This window comes from Trachemys scripta, chromosome 23 (genome assembly GCF_013100865.1).
Source record: "Trachemys scripta elegans isolate TJP31775 chromosome 23, CAS_Tse_1.0, whole genome shotgun sequence".
NCBI lineage: Eukaryota > Metazoa > Chordata > Testudines > Emydidae > Trachemys > Trachemys scripta.
Genome location: NC_048320.1, coordinates 13,635,036 through 13,654,066, shown reverse-complemented (window position 1 = coordinate 13,654,066; position 19,031 = coordinate 13,635,036). Strand labels below are relative to the sequence as shown.

At 61.9% G+C, this 19,031-nt stretch overlaps 1 protein-coding gene and 1 pseudogene across 1 annotated transcript in view; one reads left to right on the top strand and one right to left on the bottom strand.

Moving 5' to 3' along the window:
* Nucleotides 1–2,134: 2,134 nt before the first annotated feature.
* On the bottom strand, nucleotides 2,135–3,316 carry LOC117869438 (annotated as a pseudogene).
* An 11,293-nt stretch (nucleotides 3,317–14,609) lies between these two features.
* Nucleotides 14,610–19,031, top strand: part of LOC117869330 (collagen alpha-1(I) chain-like) — a 22,808-nt gene continuing 18,386 nt past the window's right edge. Inside the window, exons 1-2 of the mRNA XM_034756095.1 lie at nucleotides 14,610–14,923; nucleotides 15,883–16,025. Of these exons, the coding sequence (XP_034611986.1) occupies nucleotides 14,743–14,923; nucleotides 15,883–16,025 (324 nt within the window). The 5' untranslated portion in view covers nucleotides 14,610–14,742. The remainder of the gene's footprint in view (nucleotides 14,924–15,882; nucleotides 16,026–19,031) is intronic.

The following is a 19,031-nucleotide window of genomic DNA, read 5'->3' as shown; positions in this document are numbered from 1 at the left end:
TCCCAGGCGCCATCGCTCCCAGCCCGGGCCTGGAAGAAACGAACACTCAGCTGGGGGTAGGGTGACCGGATGTCTCGATTTTCAAGGGACAGTCCCAATATTTGAGGCTATGTCTTATATAGGCACCTATTACCCCCCAGCCCCGTCCTGATTTTTCACGTTTGCTGTCTGGGCCAGGGTCAGCCCAGGTGCGAATCCCAGGCAGCTCTGCCGAACAGGGCTTGTGCTCCCGTCCCTGCTGGGAGCTAAGCAGCAGCCCTGGCCCGGCGCTATGGGTCAGATCTGCAATACAGGCCCGCGCCCCCCATCTCAGCGCTATGGGGCTGGATCTGCAATACGGCCCCGCGCGCCCCTCGGTGCTCTGTGCAGGATCTGCCCAGCTCTGCGGAGACACAGGGAGGCAGGACGATAAGTTGAAAGCTGCTGGCACCTAGTGGCTATTTAAGAAACTCGAGCGGAAACTGGCAGGATTTGGAGGGGGAGCCCCAGGACCCTCTTAGCTCAGCTGTTCCGGGCTCCTGAGGGGCATTTCTTCCACCATCTCTCTGGCTTTGTGCCTCGCTGCCCCCTTCAGACAGTCCCAACACTCGCTGGACCTGTGCGCAGGGACCCAGCGCCCTCTGCAAACACTGCATGATCCCCACCAGGTCGGTACAGACTGTCTCTTCCAGCTGGGGAAACTGAGGCACAGAGTGAGGGCACAATAACCCCTGCATTGCCAGAACAGGCTGATCTGATAGCCATCAATATGCACTCCTCCCCCCATCCCCTGCCCCACAACCATTGAACAGCTGGGCACTGACTCCCCAAGGGGGCTGAGAAAAGGAACCAAGAGCGGTGGGGGGGCTTCCAAGGAAGGACCCCCAGCCCCTCTCATAGCTCTAAAATAGCTCCTGGCGACACCCCGGGCCACATCCCCTGGGGCTTCACTTCACGCGAGGGAATCCCCTGCACTGAGCTCAGGAGAGTTACCCCACCAGAGGTTTTGGCCCCCAATGTTTCCCTAGCACCTTCCGCCCCCAGGCTCCCTGTGAACCTCTGACGGCTGCAGCAAGCCCTGAATTTTCTAGGCCTGGGAGCTTAGCAGAGCCGAGCTGACGGGGGCCCAGCTTGTGCCAGCCCCAGACGCTGCAGGAGGGAGGAAGGGGGCAGACTCAGCTCCCCAGTGGGGGATTCGCCCAGGACACCAAAACTCCTGCAACGGGGGAACAAAACGCACCAGGCGACCTTCGCTGGCCAATACATTTAATGGTCGTTACCCAGCCGCTGGCAGCCCAGGTAGACAGAAACGAAGTTCCACAGCTCCCAGGGGCTCGGGCCAAGCCGGGGCTCCGGTGGGTCTCCCTGTGGGCGTGTCACTCACGGTTTGTTGGGAGGACACCAAGGCAGCTCCGGGATTAGAGTGGGGGATGGGCCTGCTGCAGCACAGGGTCTCTGGTTAGGGAGAACGGAAGATCAGCTAGTCGGGGTCAGGGCCGCCGGGAGGTAAGTGGGGCAATTTGCCCCAGGCTTCAGGCCCCACAGGGGCCCCCACAAGAATATAGTATTCTATAGTATTGCAACTTTTTTGTATGGAAGGGGCCCCCGAAATTGCTTTGCCCCAGCACCCCTGAATCCTCTGGGCAACCCTGCTTGGGGTCCCCAAGAGTCCACGTGTCCCACTCTGGAGCCATGGGGCTGCTGGTCACAGACAGGCTGGCCAGCGTCTGCCAGGCCGGACTCGCACGCAGTGCAGTGTGGCCTGCTGTATATTAGTAGCACCATCACACCAGGGAGCCCAGGCTGGGAGCAGGCCCCAGCGCGCTAGGCGCTGTACGGACACAGGGCAAGGAGCCAGGCCCTGCCCCTGCCCCCAGGAGCTGCCAGTCTAAGTACAAGCCTATGGCTCCAGCCAGGCGGGCAGGAGAAGGGAGCCCGGAGACAGCGCTGGTCAGCGTCAGGGCCAGCGGTCCCAGCTCCAGCGTCTGCAGGCGTCGCAGCCCAGGCGGGATCTGACGGGGGAGAAGGCGGCTGTTCATAGGGAGCTTCTCTCAGGCATGGGGGCAGCAGGGACCCAGCACAAGGGCACCTGTTTGAAAACCTGCCAAGTGGGTGACACAGGCCGGCCTCAGGGCCTGGTCTCCACCCGGCGCCTTCAGAGCCCCCTGGCCTTCCGGTAGCGCTTCACCAGCCCAGCCAGCTTCTCCAGCGCCTCGGGCAGCCCCTGCCCGCTCACAGCACGGCAGCCCTGTGCATGCCACTCGCGCCCACGCTGCTGCCTCAAGCCCGGCTCCTCCGCCAGCTCCACGCAGGACCGGGCACCGGGCGGCAGCACCCGCGGCGCCCCCTGCAAGTCCTCAGCCTCCATCAGGGCCCCCAGCCCCGACCTGGGCCCCGTCCACCACCACCACCAGCCCGTCCGTGTCTCCACAGGGCCCGGATCCGGTCCTGGCCCCCCACGTCCCACAGGGTGAAGGGCCCGTGGCGGACGGCGCCACCGTCTCCACGTGGAAGCCCAGGGTGGGGATGGGGCTGAGCGTCTCCTTCAGCTTCAGCCGGTGGGGGGGGGGTGTTAATTCCCGGCCTTGTCCGGCCCCACCCGCAGGATCCGAACCCGCAGCCCGGAGAACCTGCCCAGCGCGGCCCGCCCAGGAGCGACCCCACGGCCCACACGCGCTGCCTGGCCCGCGGGCCTTGAATCCCCCCGGCCTCGCCTCCCATTGGCTGGCGGCTCCGGCGGGGGCGTGGCCGGGGGAAGCCCAGGCTGCCCTGCTGGCCGCGGAGCCGCGCCCTGACACAGCCGGGCCAGGCAGCGCCGCAGCCAATCAGAGCGCGGCCCGGGAGGCCCCCGGGGCAATCCCCTGGCACGTCAGCGGGGCCTTGCTGTCAAACGGACCCGCCCCTGGCGCTGCCCCATAGCCCCGCAATGGGCCGGTGGGGGGATCAGACGGGAATCATGTGGTTTAACTGGTGATGTGCTTGAGACGTGCCAGCACATTGACCCAGCCCTGCCATGTAACTACCAGAAACCAACCAGCCTCCAACAGGGAGACACTAACCCAGGCCTGTTGCCAGGTGCTGTCCCCATATCCCAGGGGTGCAGCCCTACAGGGCCCTGGGTGGCAGGGATGAGCTGTGGAGATGCTGTTACCACACGACCTGCCAGTGTCACAGGCCGCAGGAAATATCCTGAAATCAAACGCGAGTCGGGCCTCAAGCTGCATTTTTCTTACTTTGCCCACCTGTAACGTTCCAGTATCTGGGTGGAGTTCTTCTCCTGTCGGTTCGGGTGTGTAGGTGACTGACAATTACCAGCATTTGCCAATAACGCGCTCATCTTTCCGAGCCGTCCATCCTAGCTGGGTTGTACCGCTCTCATCACAGGTGTGTCTGAGCACCCCCCCAGCGTGTCACAGTCCCAAGGGTCTGTTCCTGCCGCAGGTCCAGAGTAGGGTGCAGATCGGGGCAGGGCAGGGTGAACTGTGCTCTGGCTACTCTGAGCTACCCAGGGCCTCCAGGGAGCAGAAGGTAAGTTAGAGCAGCCCCAGTGTAGGCGCAGAGTAACTGAGAACCAAGGAATTTATCTCTGACCTGGATCAAATCCCGGCCCCCAGCTTTCAGAGCCCCGGGCTGTAGCACCCCGAACTGGGACACTTCCCCCAATTCTGTGTGGGGAGACTTGGTGTTTGGACTCTGCCTGTTCTGGAGAGAGCTCTGGCTGCCAACTCAGCTCCCAGCCTGTCCCTGGGTTTGGGCCAGACCTGGCCCTAGTGTGTAGGGAGCGAGCTTTGGGGTATGTCAGGGGGCAGGAGCTGTGCAGGGTGGAGTCAGAGAGGGCTCAGTACTCTCAGGGGGCTCTGTGTGTCCCATGTGCTCAGAGGGCATCCATGCAGGATGTGCTGTAGGCAAGGACCACCTACATAGGCCAAAGGGCCATCGGGGTTGAGATTGTGGGGCCTCCTAGCAGAGAGCATGGGGGGCAGGGGGAGACAGTGCTCGCTGGATGGCAGCTGGAAAGAACCTCATAGCTCAGCCCCCATGGGGAGGGGAGAACAAGCAACAGGAACTGAGCCCTGAAAGCAGGGGGCGAGGGCTGAGCATGCCGAGGGTCAGGCCTGGGGAGAGTCAATCCCAGGTGAGATGGGGGGTCCTGGGTCGGGCTTTCATCTGGTCCAAGCCCCAGAGCCAGGCAGGCCTGATGGGGTGAAGGGCTGGGGAGCCTGGAGGTTCCTGGGGCCAGAGCTGTCCTGCTCTGCACATTGACTCCCCTTCCACACTGGGCAGGGTGGGTTTTCTCCAGCTCAGTGCTGGGGAGAGGGGCCAGCAGCACCAGAGACTGAATCCCCCCTTTGTCCCCAGAGCAGGGAGGGGGCAGCAACCCCCTCCACCCCCTCCCCATGCTTGGAGGGACCCTTCCCCTCTGGGGTGTGAGTCCCAGGGCCCATTCTGCCTGCAGGCTCTTGGCTAAGGATGCCCACAAGGGGGTGGTTAGTGCCAATCGCGGTGGTGCCATTGCCAATGTGGGCCTGAGACCCAACAAACTCAGTTCACTCAGAGCCCTCCACTGAGCACCTGCTGTTAACCCTTTGCTGTGCTCTTTGGGATGCCCCCGGGGAGGGGGTCTGCTGCAAGGACCCAGCACAGCCACAAAAGTTGTCTGTGGCATGGCCGGATACTGGGAATGGAGCATGCTCTGTGTTTGTGTGTGTGTGATCAGATGCCACGCGGCGTGATCCCATAAAGCATGGGTCCGTGACCCCCTGGTAGGCCTGGGACCTAATCCACAAGCCGCAAGCCATTTGAGGGGGTCCCCAAGCTCAACACCCCATGGGGCAGAAGTCCCGGGAGCCCAGCACCCTGTGGGGCAGAAGCCCCGGGTATGGGCATGGGAGGCATTAGCCCCCCAAACTGCACGCCCGAGGCAGGCAGCCCGAGTGTGCAATGCAATGAGTTGTGCAGAGGAGACAAGAGATGAGCTGCTCCCAGTTTGCGCCCCTGAGGCAGGGAGTCAGAATTTAGTTTATAAACAGGGGGATTAACGGGGGATTAAGATAAGAAAGGGCTGGTAGGAGGTTTCCTAAATGTAAATGCTCCGTTCCAAGCTTGGTGAACTGCAAAAACAAAGTTCAAAAAAAAGTTGCCTAAATGATAGAAAGTAATTGTAGATTTTTCTACAGTTGTTTCAGTTGTTGGATTCAAGAGGTGGTAACAAAGTTATTAAGTATCCGAGGGGAGCCCTGTTAGTCTGGATCTGTAAAAAGCAACGAGTCCTGGGGCACCTTAGAGACTAACCGATGTATTGGAGCATAAGCTTTCGAGGGTGAATCCCCACTTCGTCACGAAAGCTTATGCTCCAATACATCGGTTAGTCTTTAAGGTGCCACAGGACCCTCTGTTGCTTTTTAAAGTTATGAATATCTTTCTTTGAGCAGAGAACTGATTTTTTAGACAGGAAATGCAGAAGATCTAATCTGCCTGGATGTCAGGAAGGCATTTGATACAGTTCCACATGAGAAATTATTAGTTAAATTGGAGAAGATGAGGATTAATATGAGCCCTGAAAGGTGGATAAGGATCTGGTTGAAAGGGAGACTACAATGAAAGGTGAACTGTCAGACTGGAGGGAGGTTACTAGTGGAGTTCCTTAGGGATCGGTCTTGGGACCAACTTATTTAACATTTTTATTACTGACCTTGGCATGAAAAGTGGGAGTGTGCTAATGAAATTTACAGATGACACAAAGTGGGGAGGTATTGCCAATATTGAGGAGGATCGAAATGCCATACAAGAAGATCTGGATGACCTTGTAAACTGGAGTAATAGAAATGGGATGATATTTAATAATGCAAAGTGCAAGGTCCTGCATTTAGGCCCCACCAAGAAGAATTTTTGCTATAAGCTGGGGACGGATCAGTTGGAAGGGCCAGAGGAGGAGAAAGACCTGGGTGTATTGGTTGATCACAGGATGACTACGAGCCGCCAATGTGATGCAGCCATGAAAAAGACTAATGCGGTCCTAGGATGTCAGGTGAGGTATTTCCAGTAGAGACAGGGCAGTGTTAATACCATTATACAAGGCACTGATGAGACCTCGGCTGGAGTATTTTGTGCAATTCTGGTCTCCTATGTTTAAGAAAGATTAATTCAAACTGGAACAGGTGCAGAGAACGGCCTCTAGGATGCTCTGAGGAATGGAAAAATCTACCTTATGAGAGAAGACTCAAAGAGCTTGGCTTGTTTGGTCTAACCAATGGAAGGCTGAGAGGAGATATAATTGCTTTGTATCAATACATCAGAGGGATAAATACCAGGGAGGGAGAGGAGTTATTTAAGTTAAGCATCAGTGTGGACCCCAGAACAAATATAAACTGGGCATCAACAAGGTTAGGCTTGAAATTAGGTTTCTAACCATCGGAGGAGTGAAGTTCAGAAGCAGCCTCCCAACGGGAGCAGTGGGGGCAAAAATTCTAACTGGCTTCAAGACTGAGCTTGATAAGTTTATGGAGGGGATGATATGCCAGCACTGCCTACAATGGCGTGTGACCCATCGGCGGCTGCCTGTAGCAAAAATCCGCAATGGCTGGAGACAGGACACTAGATGGGGAGGGCTCTGAGTTACTACATAGAATTCTTTCCCAGGTGGGTCTTGTCCACATGCTCAGGGTCGAACCGATCACCATACTTGGGCGCGGGAAGGAATTTTCCCTAGGGTCAGATTGGCAGAGACCTTGGGGTGTTTTCACCTTCCTCTGCAGCAGGCGGCACAGGTCACTTTCAGGTTTAAACTAGTGTCAATGGTGGATTCTCTGTAACTTGAAGTCTTTAAACCATGATTTGAGGACTTCCGTAGCTCAGCCAGGGGTTAGGGGTCTATTACAGGAGTGCGTGGGTGGGGTTCTGTGGCCTACCATGTGCAGGAGCTCAGACTAGGTGATCATGATGGTCCCTTCTGACTTTACTAAGAGTATCTGAGTAAGAATAGATATTACAATTTTAAACCTAACCAGTGTCCCATGAGTGACTTGCCACAAGAGGTCAGAACATGTTAGTATTAGAGCTGAGTGGGTCTAAAGTTTATTTAATTTCTTTTTTGATCTAGGAATTAGATACAGTGCACCGGTCAGAGATTTCTAAACTGTTATCTGAAAAAAACCCTAGCATTTTCAGTTGCCTAAGTAACCCCTGGAATCACGGTTAAAGTTGCCCCTGCTCCCAAAAATCTAAAATGGTGCCCCTGTGGGCACGGAATTCCTCCCCCCACCACGTTGGCCAGGCTGAAGCCGCCCCCCCCAATAGAGAAGTCAAACTAGCCTATGGCCCCACAAGCCTGAGCCCCAGAGCCCTGCACGGCAGAAGCCCCGAGATCCCCCATCCCGCGGCTTAAGCCCAGAGCCCCCAGCCTCAGCCTGGATCCCGGAGCGCCCCCATACACACACACACACCTGGGTCCATGGAGGGTTGGGGGGTCTCAGAAAGAAACAGGTGAGAGCCCCGGCCACAAGGGTCAGGCTAGAAGAGACTCCCGGCGCATCGCCCCTCATGGGCAGCCCCAGCCCCCCACGGTGCAGTCCCCAGCCGGAGGTCGGCGGGGCCTATGGGGGAGCGCCAGGGGCGGGTCCTTTTGACAGCAAGGCCCCGCTGACGTGCCAGGGGATTGCCCCGGGGGCCTCCCGGGCCGCGCTCTGATTGGCTGCGGCGCTGCCTGGCCCGGCCGTGTCAGAGCGCGGCTCCGCGGCCAGCAGGGCGGCCTGGGCTTCCCCCGGCCACGCCCCCGCCGGAGCCGCCAGCCAATGGGAGGCGAGGCCGGGGGGATTCAAGGCCCGCGGGCCAGGCAGCGCGTGTGGGCAGCGGGGTCGCTGCTGGGCGGGCCGCGGGCCGCGCTGGGCAGGTTCTCCGGGCTGCGGGTTCGGATCCTGCGGGTGGGGCCGGACAAGGCCGGGAATTAACCCCCCCCCCACACCGGCTGAAGCTGAAGGAGACGCTCAGCCCCATCCCCACCCTGGGCTTCCACGTGGAGACGGTGGCGCCCGTCCGCCACGGGCCCTTCACCCTGTGGGACGTGGGGGGCCAGGACCGGATCCGGGCCCTGTGGAGACACGGATGGGCTGGTGGTGGTGGACGGGGCCCAGGTCGGGGCTGGGGGCCCTGATGGAGGCTGAGGACTTGCAGGGGGCGCCGCGGGTGCTGCCGCCCGGTGCCCGGTCCTGCGTGGAGCTGGCGGAGGAGCCGGGCTTGAGGCAGCAGCGTGGGCGCGAGTGGCATGCACAGGGCTGCCGTGCTGTGAGCGGGCAGGGGCTGCCCGAGGCGCTGGAGAAGCTGGCTGGGCTGGTGAAGCGCTACCGGAAGGCCAGGGGGCTCTGAAGGCGCCGGGTGGAGACCAGGCCCTGAGGCCGGCCTGTGTCACCCACTTGGCAGGTTTTCAAACAGGTGCCCTTGTGCTGGGTCCCTGCTGCCCCCACGCCTGAGAGAAGCTCCCTATGAACAGCCGCCAGCCGCCTTCTCCCCCGTCAGATCCCGCCTGGGCTGCGGCGCCTGCAAACGCTGGAGCTGGGACCGCTGGCCCTGACGCTGACCAGCGCTGTCTCCGGGCTCCCTTCTCCTGCCCACCTGGCTGGAGCCATAGGCTTGTACTTAGACTGGCAGCTCCTGGGGGCAGGGCCTGGCTCCTTGCTGTGTCCGTACAGCACCTAGCGCGCTGGGGCCTGCTCCCAGCCTGGGCTCCCTGGTGTGATGGTGCTACTAATATACAGCAGGCCACGCTCCACTGCGTGCGAGTCAGGCCTGGAGGACGCTGGCCAGCCTGTCTGTGACCAGCAGCCCCATGGCTCCAGAGTGGGACACGTGGACTCTTGGGGACCCCGAGCAGGGTCACCCAGAGGATTCAGGGGGCCTGGGGCAAAGCAATTTTGGGGGCTCCTTCCATAAAAAAAAGTTAGAATACTATATTCTCGTGGGGGCCCCTGTGGGGCCCGGAGCCTGGGGCAAATTGCCCCACTTGCCCCCCCCCCAGTGGCCCTGACCCCGAGTAGCTGATCTTCCATCCTCCCTAACTAGAGACCTTGTGCTGCAACAGCCCATCCCCCAGTCTATCCCCGCAACGGCCTTGGTGTCCTCTCAACAAACCATGAGTGACACGCCCACAGGGAGACCTACCCAGAGCCCCGGCCTGGCCCGGGGAGCCCCTGGGAGTGCGGAGCTTCGTCTCTGTCTCTCTGGGCTGCCCGTGGCTGGGTAACGACTATTAAACGTATTGGCCAGCAAAGGTCGCCTGGTGCGTTTTGTTCCCCAGTTGCAGGAGTGTTGGTGTCCTCGGCGAATCCCCCACTGGGGAGCTGAGTCTGCCCCCTTCCTCCCTCCTGCAGCGTCTGGGGCTGGCATAAGCTGGGGCCCCATCAGCTCGGCTCTGCTAAGCTCCCAGGCCTGGAAAATTCAGGGCTTGCTGCAGCCGTCAGAGGTTCACAGGGAGCCTGGGGGCGGAAGGTGCAAGGGAAACATTGGGGGCCAAAACCTCTGGTGGGGTAACTTCCCGGAGCTCAGTGCAGGGGATTCCCTCGCGTGAAGTGAAGCCCCGGGGGATGTGGCCTGGGGTTTTGCCAGGAGCTATGTTAGGGCTATGGGAGGGGCTGGGGGTCCTTGCTTGGAAGCCCCCCCCCGCTCTTGGTTCCTTTTCTCAGCCCCCTTGGGGAGTCAGTGCCCAGCTGTTCAATGGTTGTGGGGCAGAGGATGGGGGGAGGAGTGCATATTGGTGGCTATCAGATCAGCCTGTCCTGGCAATACAGGGGTTATTGTGCCCTCACTCCGTGCCTCAGTTTCCCCAGCTGGAAGGGACAGTCTGTACCGACCTGGTGGGGATCACACAGTGTTTGCAGAGGGTGCTGGGTCGCTGCGCACAGGTCCAGCGAGCGTTGGGACTGTCTGAAGGGGGCAGCGAGGCACAAAGCCAGAGAGATGCTGGAAGAAACGTCCCTCAGGAGCCCGGAACAGCTGAGCTAAGAGGGTCCTGGGGCTCCCCCTCCAAATTCTGCCAGTTTCCGCTCGAGTTTCTTAAATAGCCACTAGGTGCCAGCAGCTTTCAACTTATCGTCCTGCCTCCCTGTGTCTCCGCAGAGCTGGGCAGACCCTGCACAGAGCAATGAGGGGTGGGGGGTACGAGGCCGTATTGCAGATCTGGCCCATGATGCCGAGCCGGGGGGCGCAGGGCCATATTGCGGATCTGGCCCATAGCGCATAGCCGGGGGTGCGGGGCCGTATTGCAGATCTGGCCCATAGCACAGGGCCCGGAGGTCACAGATCCGGTGCCGTAGCTCCCAGCAGGGAGAGGAGCACAAGCCCTGTCCTGCAGATCTGCCCAGGTTCCTTGGATTCGCACCTGGGCTGACCTTGGCCCTTGGCCTCTGGGCGCCAGCTGAGTGTTCGTTTCTTCCATTGCCCAGGCCCGGGCTGGGAGCGATGGCGCCTGGGAGAGACGCTGCCCAGTGGCCTGTTCCTCCAGTGCTGAGATGGGAGACATTCCCTGGCACTGCAGGCCCTGGGGTGGAGGTTCCCGGGGGCGCTGTTCCCCAAGTCAGTGCTGACCCCCAGGCTCCACATCAGGATCTCTCTGGGCCAGGCACTTCCCTCGCACGGAGGAGGTAGGGTCCCTGCTGGCAGATGCTGTCCCAGGCCGGCGGGCGCTGGGGACTCTGTGCTGGGCATTGGTTGGCGGAGCCGTAGAGCGCTGGGTGGGTTGGCAGAGGGAGGCTGTTAGCTCACCTGACCTGGCCAAACCCCAGTGTGGGCATCTCCCTGCTCCTGCACGGTCACAACTGGGTGGGATTCTCCTTCACTTCCTGTCCCAAACGTCTGTGGGGGGTGGGGGGGGAAGGAGGGTCCCTATGATCTCAGTCCGGCCACCAGCTTCCCCCAGCAAGCAGCTCAAAGCCCCTGTAGCCTGCGCTAATCCGGGGGAGGGACACAGAGCCAGGCCCCTGGTGTGTCCTGGCCCGGGCTCCAGGGGCTTTTGTCAGCTTGGTCTCCACCTCCGCCCTGCTGGGCGCCCAGGAATGCAGGGAATCCTCTGCCAGGCAGGTGCCCAGTGCCCTCTGGCATGACGGACACGGGCAGCTCCCTGGGCCACTCAGCAGGCCACACCTGGGTCGTTTGCGCCGAGCTGGGCTGGGCAGGCAGCGGGGCCTGGGCCTGGCTGCTGGACATGGACAGGTCTCTCTGAGCCCAGAGATGGGGCCTGTCTCCTGTCGGGCCCCTGGGGGGCAGCTCGCTTTGCTGCTCCCTAGCGCTCCCCCTGCTTGTGGGGGGGCAGGCCTGGGAACCGGGGGATGGAAGATTGGCCTGTCACAGACTTGCAGATCGTGCCCACTTGTAGCCCCATGGGGGGTGCCCCATTCAGTGAGACAGCCCTTTTCCTGGGGGGTCCGCTCTCTCCCAGGGCCAGGCCCCTCCACCTCCTGGAGCCGCACCTCTCTGAGCCTTAGCACGTCTGTCTCTGCCATGGGCCCCCTCAGGGAGTCCCCTCGCTCTGGACCCCCGGGGCCTCCACCCCCCAAAGGGGGTGATGCAACCCTGTTCTCTAGACCGGAGTGACTCTCAGCCAGCATGAAACAGGAGGGTTTATTGAGAGTTGAACACAGCACAGGAAACTCTCTGACCCTCAGGCCTGGCCTCCCTCAGCACAGCACATCCCAGTCTCTCTGCATCCAGGTGGGCTCTGCCTGCTTCCCCTCTCCAGCCCCGAGCCCCCCTGCTCCCAGCTGGGCATCTGAGATCGCGGGCCCCAGGCCCCGCCTCTGTCCATTGTCTTCTCTCCAGGGAAACAGGGGCCTCTGGGCCTCCTCTCCTCTCCAAGCACCCCACTGGAACCGGCTGGTTAGATCATGGGGTTGTCTCTTCGCAGCCCATTGTCCTCCTGCTGGCCAGAACCGGCTGCAACTCCTGAGCTGGGTCTCCGGGTCATCCCTCGCTGGGGTGTCCCTCCTCCAGGCCATCGGCTGGGGTCCCAAGTTCCCTCTCCGGTCCTCTGTAACAACAAACTCCCTCTTCTCTCTCCTCGTTAAACCAGTAACACCGAGGGACACTGAGTCTCACCCCCTCTGCATGCAAACCATTGGAAAAACACGGAAAAATAAACAAATCTCCCACTTTGTCACAGGGCCAGACACCAAGGTGAGGGGTAACCAGCCTGCAGTGTGCTCAGGGTGGGGGTTCTCAGCAGGTGGGGAAGGTAGGGGCTCCCTCGCCATCTGTGCCTCCTCCCATAGGTGCTTCATCCCACGGTCCTGGGTAGCCCCCACCCCTCGTACAGGCCTGTTCTGTTGCTCTAAACTTCCCCCAGCAATTTGAATGGGAAGTAGGGATGCAGAGGGCTGAGGGAGCACAAAGGGGGCAGCTGCCCTCTGTGATCTCCGTCAGCACTGGCAGAATGAAAAGGCTGTTGAAAATGCTGATAGTTTCCGACCCTCATGGCTGTGAAGAAACCCAGAGCTGGGCTGAGCCTGCCACAGACTGGCTGCCAGGTCCCGCTTCCCTCCCTGTGCTGTGTGTTGTGTGGTGTCATGTCGCTGTAACCCACCCCAGAGGTGGCTGCATTTGAGGGCGGGGTGCAGCAGTGCCAGGCTATAGCCAGTAGGCTGCCAAACTCTGAGCGCTCCTCGGGCTGGAAGGACCCAGACGATGGTAATATTTACCCACACGGAGTCACCGTAGGGCCAGCTCCAGCTCCGGGGTGAACGGCAGAGCTGCGCTGACTTTGCCCTGATTTCACCCGCTGGGGAACAGGCCGGGAAGCAGGAGGGCCGGGGTGCGAACGAAGGAAGCACCAGGAACGCCCCTGTTTGGTTCAGTCCAGACAAAGGGGTGAGGAGTCTCCGGTGTCACGGCGCTGCGGGCAGACATCCAGCAGAAAGGGCAGCAGGTTGACCAGGCCTGAGCTGCCGCCCGCTGCCCCCGGACTGCCGTGTTCCTAGGAACGGGCCGTGCTGCCCTCAGAGCAGCTTCGCTTTGCTTCTCTCCACTGCGATAACCTGAGCCCTAACCCCGCCCCGTACCTGGCCACGGCTCCCAGGGCAGGCTGGGGCCTCAGTCCCGGGGGAGGCAACCTGACGCGTCACTCAGGGCCCCCCCGCCTGGCTGCATCGGGACGGTTCGGCTGGAGCCCCCGGCCAGGCCACGCGGTGGCCATGAGACGGGCGAGGCCTGGGAGGCGCCAGCCTTGAGGAGTTGCCCAAACCCAAACAAGCACCCGGCCCCTCGGCTCCTTATCGGCCCTTGGCAGTGGGGCCGGACGCTGTTGTGGCTGCGCGGCCGCCAAGGGAACAGAGTGTGCGGGAGGGGGCCTGGTCCGCCAGGCCCTGCCCCCCCTCCAGTCCCCCGCCTGGCCTGGAGGCTGATCCCCAGGGGACCCCGAACTCACGGGAACAGCCCAGCCCCTGCTTGCGCCCCCTCTCCACCCGGCTCCGGAGGAGCAGGGGGGCTGCACGGGGGTCTCTCTCCCACGCACCTGCAGCCCCTGCACAGTTTGCGCCCAGCCCGACACAACTGCACCAGCGGGTGCCCCCACTTCTCCCCTCTGTGCCCAGCCCCAGGACGCTCCCCACCCAGCTTGGGGGGCCAGAACTCCTAGCCACCTTCTCTAGTCTCAGGGAGTCCTGGCCACCCCTTCCCATGAGGCGTCGGCCTCCTCTGCCCTCTGGGGGGCCGGGCGCTCAGCTGGGCTAGGGGGGCCTTAGCCCAGGGTTCAGGCTTGCCAGTGGCAGCGCACCTGGCTCTCCCGGGACCCTGCTTGGGCTGCTCCTGGGCCCCAGAACTCAGCAGGGTGGGGCTTTGGGGACTTGGCCTGGGGCTAGGTGCCCCCCACCCCCCCGAGGGAACATCAGGCGAGCCAGCACCCCTGCCCCTCTGAGACGCGCCCGTCACCGCAGGGACCTACGCTGGGGCTCTCTGGGCGTCTCCTGGCCCCACAACCCACTGCTCGCTCCCTGAGACCCATGGTGCACCACCCTGTATCCCCCCGCTTGCTCCCTGAGACCCATGGCGCACCCCCCGCCCGAGCTCTGCCAATGCCCCCCCTGCTATCCCAGCCCTGGCTTCCTGCCCCCCCTCCCCGAGCTCTGCCAATGCCCCTCCCCGCTCCCGCTATCGCAGCTCTGGTTGTCCCCCTGCAGTTCTGCGGGTGCCCCTCCAGCCCGGTCCCTTCATTCATTCACCCAGCCCTTTTATCCCCCTGCCCTGCAGTTTGCTGCCCAGACTCCTCTCCGCTCTGCCCCTGCACGGCTGGGCTGGGACCGGCTCCTTTCCCCGCGCTGCCAGATGACGGCTGGGGGGGCTCACTTGTGCCCCGGCTCCACGCCCCCCATATCCCCAGGCAGCCTCTTTGCAACATGCAGGTTGGGGTCAGGGCGACCTGACCCTCAATGAGGGGCCAGCCCAGCCCCCCCACACCTGCCAGTGGTGCCACGTGGCAAAGAGCTGGCAGGAGGGGGCAGCTGGAGCTCTCAGCCAGGCCCCGATCCTGCCCAGCGCTGAGGAGGGGCTCAGGGCTCTGCCGGCTGAGCTCCCAGGGAGGAGCTGATGCCAGGCCAGGGGCGTGTCGGAGCCGGGGGCGGGAGGATATGGTCTGATAACAGCGCAGGGCCAGGTGCCAAAGGTTAGCCCCGAGCGCGGGGGCTCTGCAGGGAGGCTCATTCCTACGCGGAGGGCAGACAGAGCAAGTCAGGCAGGGGCCACGGTGCCAGGCAGCTGCCCAGGGCAGCCCGTGCCCAGCATAGCACCATGGGGACCCCCCGGGGCAGCCACCTCCTCCGCTGCCTGTGCGTCCTGCTGCTGGTGGGGGTCTGGGCTCCCCCCAGCACGGCCCAGTGGTTCTCGCTGGGCTCCCGGCTGACCACAACACCCCCGTCCACGACCACCGCTGGCCCGACGTCTGCACAGCGCCCCCCAGAGGAGGGGGAAGGTAGGTGCCTGTGGTGACCCCTGGGGGGGTGGAAGGGACGTCCCCCACACCACCATCCATGCACCTTACAGCACACGGGGGGTGCTACAGACCAGCCAGGGGGACAAAACAGGCCAGGAGCCCAGCCACCTCTGCCAGCTGGTGTGGGAGGGGAGGTGAGATAGGAGAGGAGTGGAAGTCTAGTTAGAGCGGGGGAGGGCTGGGAGCCAGGACTCCTGGGTTCTCTTCTCAGCTCTGCCACAAGTCCTTTCCCTGCTCCATGCCTCAGTTTCCCTGTGATGACGTTGTGAGGCTCACTCCTTTGGGTGGACAGGGTTGATTCTGGGGGGCCAGCTGGAGACACCCTGGGGCCTGATTCCCAAGGGGCTGAGCGACCCACAGCTCCTGCTGACCTCAGCTCTTGAATCAGCCAGGTCCCCACAAACCCCGGGCACCCTGGCCGCTGCTGCCCCCGGTGCCATGCATGAGAACATGCCGGGGTGCAGAGCGTGGCCGTGGGCTCCCACAGCCAGCCTGCTCTGTTCATCCGCAATCAGGGCAAGGCATGCGTCACCGCTCCGCCACAGGGTGTGCGGGCAAAGGTGAGCGGGCGGCTGGGCGGGTGCCACAGGGAGCCTGAGCTTGTGCTTCCCCGGGAACTCCCTCTGCAGGGACCTCCGCCCCTCACAGCCACTGGCCCCGGGGCTCAGGGAGTCGCCCAGGCTGCTCCCCGCTGCTGGGGCTGGTCCCACGGAGCCCGGCCTGACCCCCGAGCTCTGCCCTAGCCAGGACACACCACTCACCTGTTTGCTGCGAGGCCACGGATCCAGGCCACGCTCTGCCCCTCCCTCCCCCCAGCCCTGTGTCCAGGGGGACTGAGCCGACACCCGGCGTCTCCCCGGGCTCCCTGCCGATGCCAAGCTGCCCAGGGGGCCTGTCACAGGTACAGCTCTCAGCCCACCTGCCCTTGGCTCTTTCAGACGGGGACGCTGGCGACACAGAACCGACGCGGAAAATCCTGCTGAGCAAACCCCCACTGGGGCCAGCCCCCCAGAGCCAGACGCTGGTGCTCAAGGAGGCTGAAGGGGGTGGGACGCAGGCCCCCCTGGAAACACGAGACCAGGTGCGTTGGGGGAGGTAGCGAGTGGGGGGAGAGATTGTGGGTGTGCGAGAGTGACTGTGTGTGCGGCCAACATCACACTGCTGAGTGGGCGTCGGACACATGCGAGGCTGAGCGGGGAGTGGATGGGGGGGTGCGTGGGGGGATGGAGTGGACGGGTGGGGTGCATGGGGGGGATGTGCATGGGGAGATGGGGGAGTCTCTGGGGGGGGAGTACTCTCACACTCTCTACAAGGCAGGGCCAGCGCTGTGGAGGGGCAGGTGAGCTTTGCTTGGCCCCCCCGTGCAGGTGCCCCTCGCTGTCCCCTGGGGCTGCTTTCCCGGCCTGGCTGCAGTGTGCCCGGGGCAGGGCTCAGGCAGGCCAGTGAATCCCAATGCAGCGGGCAAGGCCCCGGCACACGCGGGTGTGACAATGCGGTTCTGGCGGAACCCAACTGAGAGTGCCAACTCAGGACAAATTGCTCAAATAGGGCAGTTACAGCCCAAGGCTGGGGTTTTTTCCACCTCTAAGGCAAACCAAACCAGCCAGACTAAGAGGACTTCGGTCTCACCCCACTGGCTAACCGCAAGTCTCACAAGCAATCTCCTTAGACACTCCAGTTTCCCAGTATTACCACCAGTGCCACTCGTTATGGGGACAAATGGTTATGAAAACCAATACCCCAGTAAAAGAAAAAGGTTCTCCTGATCCCAAAGGACCAAGCCCCAGACCCAGGTCAATATACAAATCAGATCTTACCCACAAATCACGCTGTTGCCAATCCTTTAGAATCTAAAATCTAAAGGTTTATTCATAAAAGGAAAAAGATAGAGATGAGAGTTAGAATTGGTTAAATGGAATCAATTACATACAGTAATGGCAAAGTTCTTGGTTCAGGCTTGCAGCAGCGATGGAATAAACTGCAGGTTCAAATCAAGTCTCTGGAATACATCCCCAGCTGGGATGGGTCATTCAGTCCTTTGTTCAGAGCTTCAGTTTGTAGCAAAGTTCCTCCAGAGGTAAGAAGCAGGATTGAAGACAAGATGGAGATGAGGCATCAGCCTTATATAGTCTTTTCCAGGTGTAAGAACACCTCTTTGTTCTTACTGTGGAAAATTACAGCAACATGGAGTCTGGAGTCACATGGGCCAGTCCCTGCATACTTTGCTGAGGTACAAGGCGTATCTGCCTTCTCTCAATGGGTCCATTGTATAGCTGATGGTCCTTAATGGGCCATCAAGCAGGCTAGGCAGAGCTAATCTCAGCTTGTCTGGGATGTCACCCAGAAGCATAGCATAAGTTTGCCATACAGACAGTATAGAGCCAATATTCCTAACTTCGACTACAAAACTGATACACACATATAGACAGCATAATCATAACCAGTAAACCATAACCTTGTCCTAGACACCCCATTTGACCCCCTTTATACAAGATTTGGGTGCCACTACAGGACCTTGGTTGCAACAATGATCTATATGGTCCCAGTTTATGTCAATAACGTCACAGCGGGGCAGGAGCCGTGAACTCTGCGGGTCCCTAAGGGCTCTGTCCCGCCCCCTTTACAGACTGGGCTGGGGCCACACTGCAGTGCCAGGAGGCAGCGTCCAAGGGCCCAAGGTTGCCCGAGCCAGCTACACTCCAATACCCACCCCCGGCCGCGCCCCGATACCTGGCTGCCCGGCCACCCCCGATACCGGCCGCACCCCAATACCCGGCCGCACCCCAATACCCAGACACCCAGCTGCACTCCAATATCCAGCCGCCTGGCCACCCCCCGATACCCAGTCACCCAGCCGCACTCCAATACCCAGCCCCGGCCATGCCCCAATACCCAGCCACCCCCGATACCCAGCCACCTCCTGATACCCAGCCGCCCTGCCACCCCGATACCCAGCCACCCATGATACCGAACCGCCACCCAATACCCAGCCGCACCCTGATACCCAGAAACACTCTGAGACCCAGTCACCCAGCCATACCCCAAAATCCAGCCCCCTGCCGTGCTCCAATACCCAGCCACACCCCGATACCCAGCCCCCTGCTGCTCACGGAGACTCAGTTCCTCCAGGCATGCCCCAATGCCCAGCCCCGCAGCTGTGCTCTGATGCCCAGCCCCTGACGCACCCCGATACCCAGCCCACCCCAAACTCCCACAGACTGGGGCCTGTCTTCAGTTAATCAGTTTCCTCTGTTCGTGTCCTTCCCCCTTATCTCAGGGCCCGTGGGCCAGACACAATAGCCAACCCCCCCTCAGCCCTTTGCCCCAGGGAAATGGTATTTTGCTGCTGTTTTTCTGGATTTTGGACTGGATCTGATGAGACCCCCCCTGAGACACACACACACCCCCGCATGGGTCCCTCCCAAGAGCGGGGGTGGGTGGCGCTGGTCTCAAGGGCTCTGTGGATTCTGCACATCACTCCCCCTGCCCGAGAGCCCCCATGTGCAGCTCTCCCCCTCCCAATCCAGCCCTGATGCCTCAGGGGTGGGCGGCTGAAGGGCCCTCAGAAAGCTGCCCCTGCAGCACCAGAGCGGGCAGCAAACAGGGCGTGGAGATGGCAGAGAGCCTGGGGACAGATGCCTCACTGGCCCCCCTAGCGCAGTGGTTCTCAGGCTATTTATCAGTGTGGCCACATATGCCGGGACCTGGACCCCAGACCCCACCGCGCACGGGGCCGGGCAGCCAGAACCGGACCCCGCCGCGCACGGGGCCAGGCAGCCAGAACCCGGACGACGCCGCGCACGGGGCCGGGCAGCCAGAGCCCGGACCCCGCCGCGCACGGGGCCGGGCAGCCAGAGCCTGGACCCCGCCACGCATGGGGCCGGGCAGCCAGAACCCGGACCCCGCCGCCCACGGGGCCGGGCAGCCAGAACCCGGACCCCGCCGCCCATGGGGCCGGGCAGCCAGAACCCGGACCTCGCCGCGCATGGGGCCGGACAGCCAGAACCCGGACCCCGCCGCCCATGGGGCCGGGCAGCCAGAACCCGGACCCCGCCGCCCATGGGGCCGGGCAGCCAGAACCCGGACC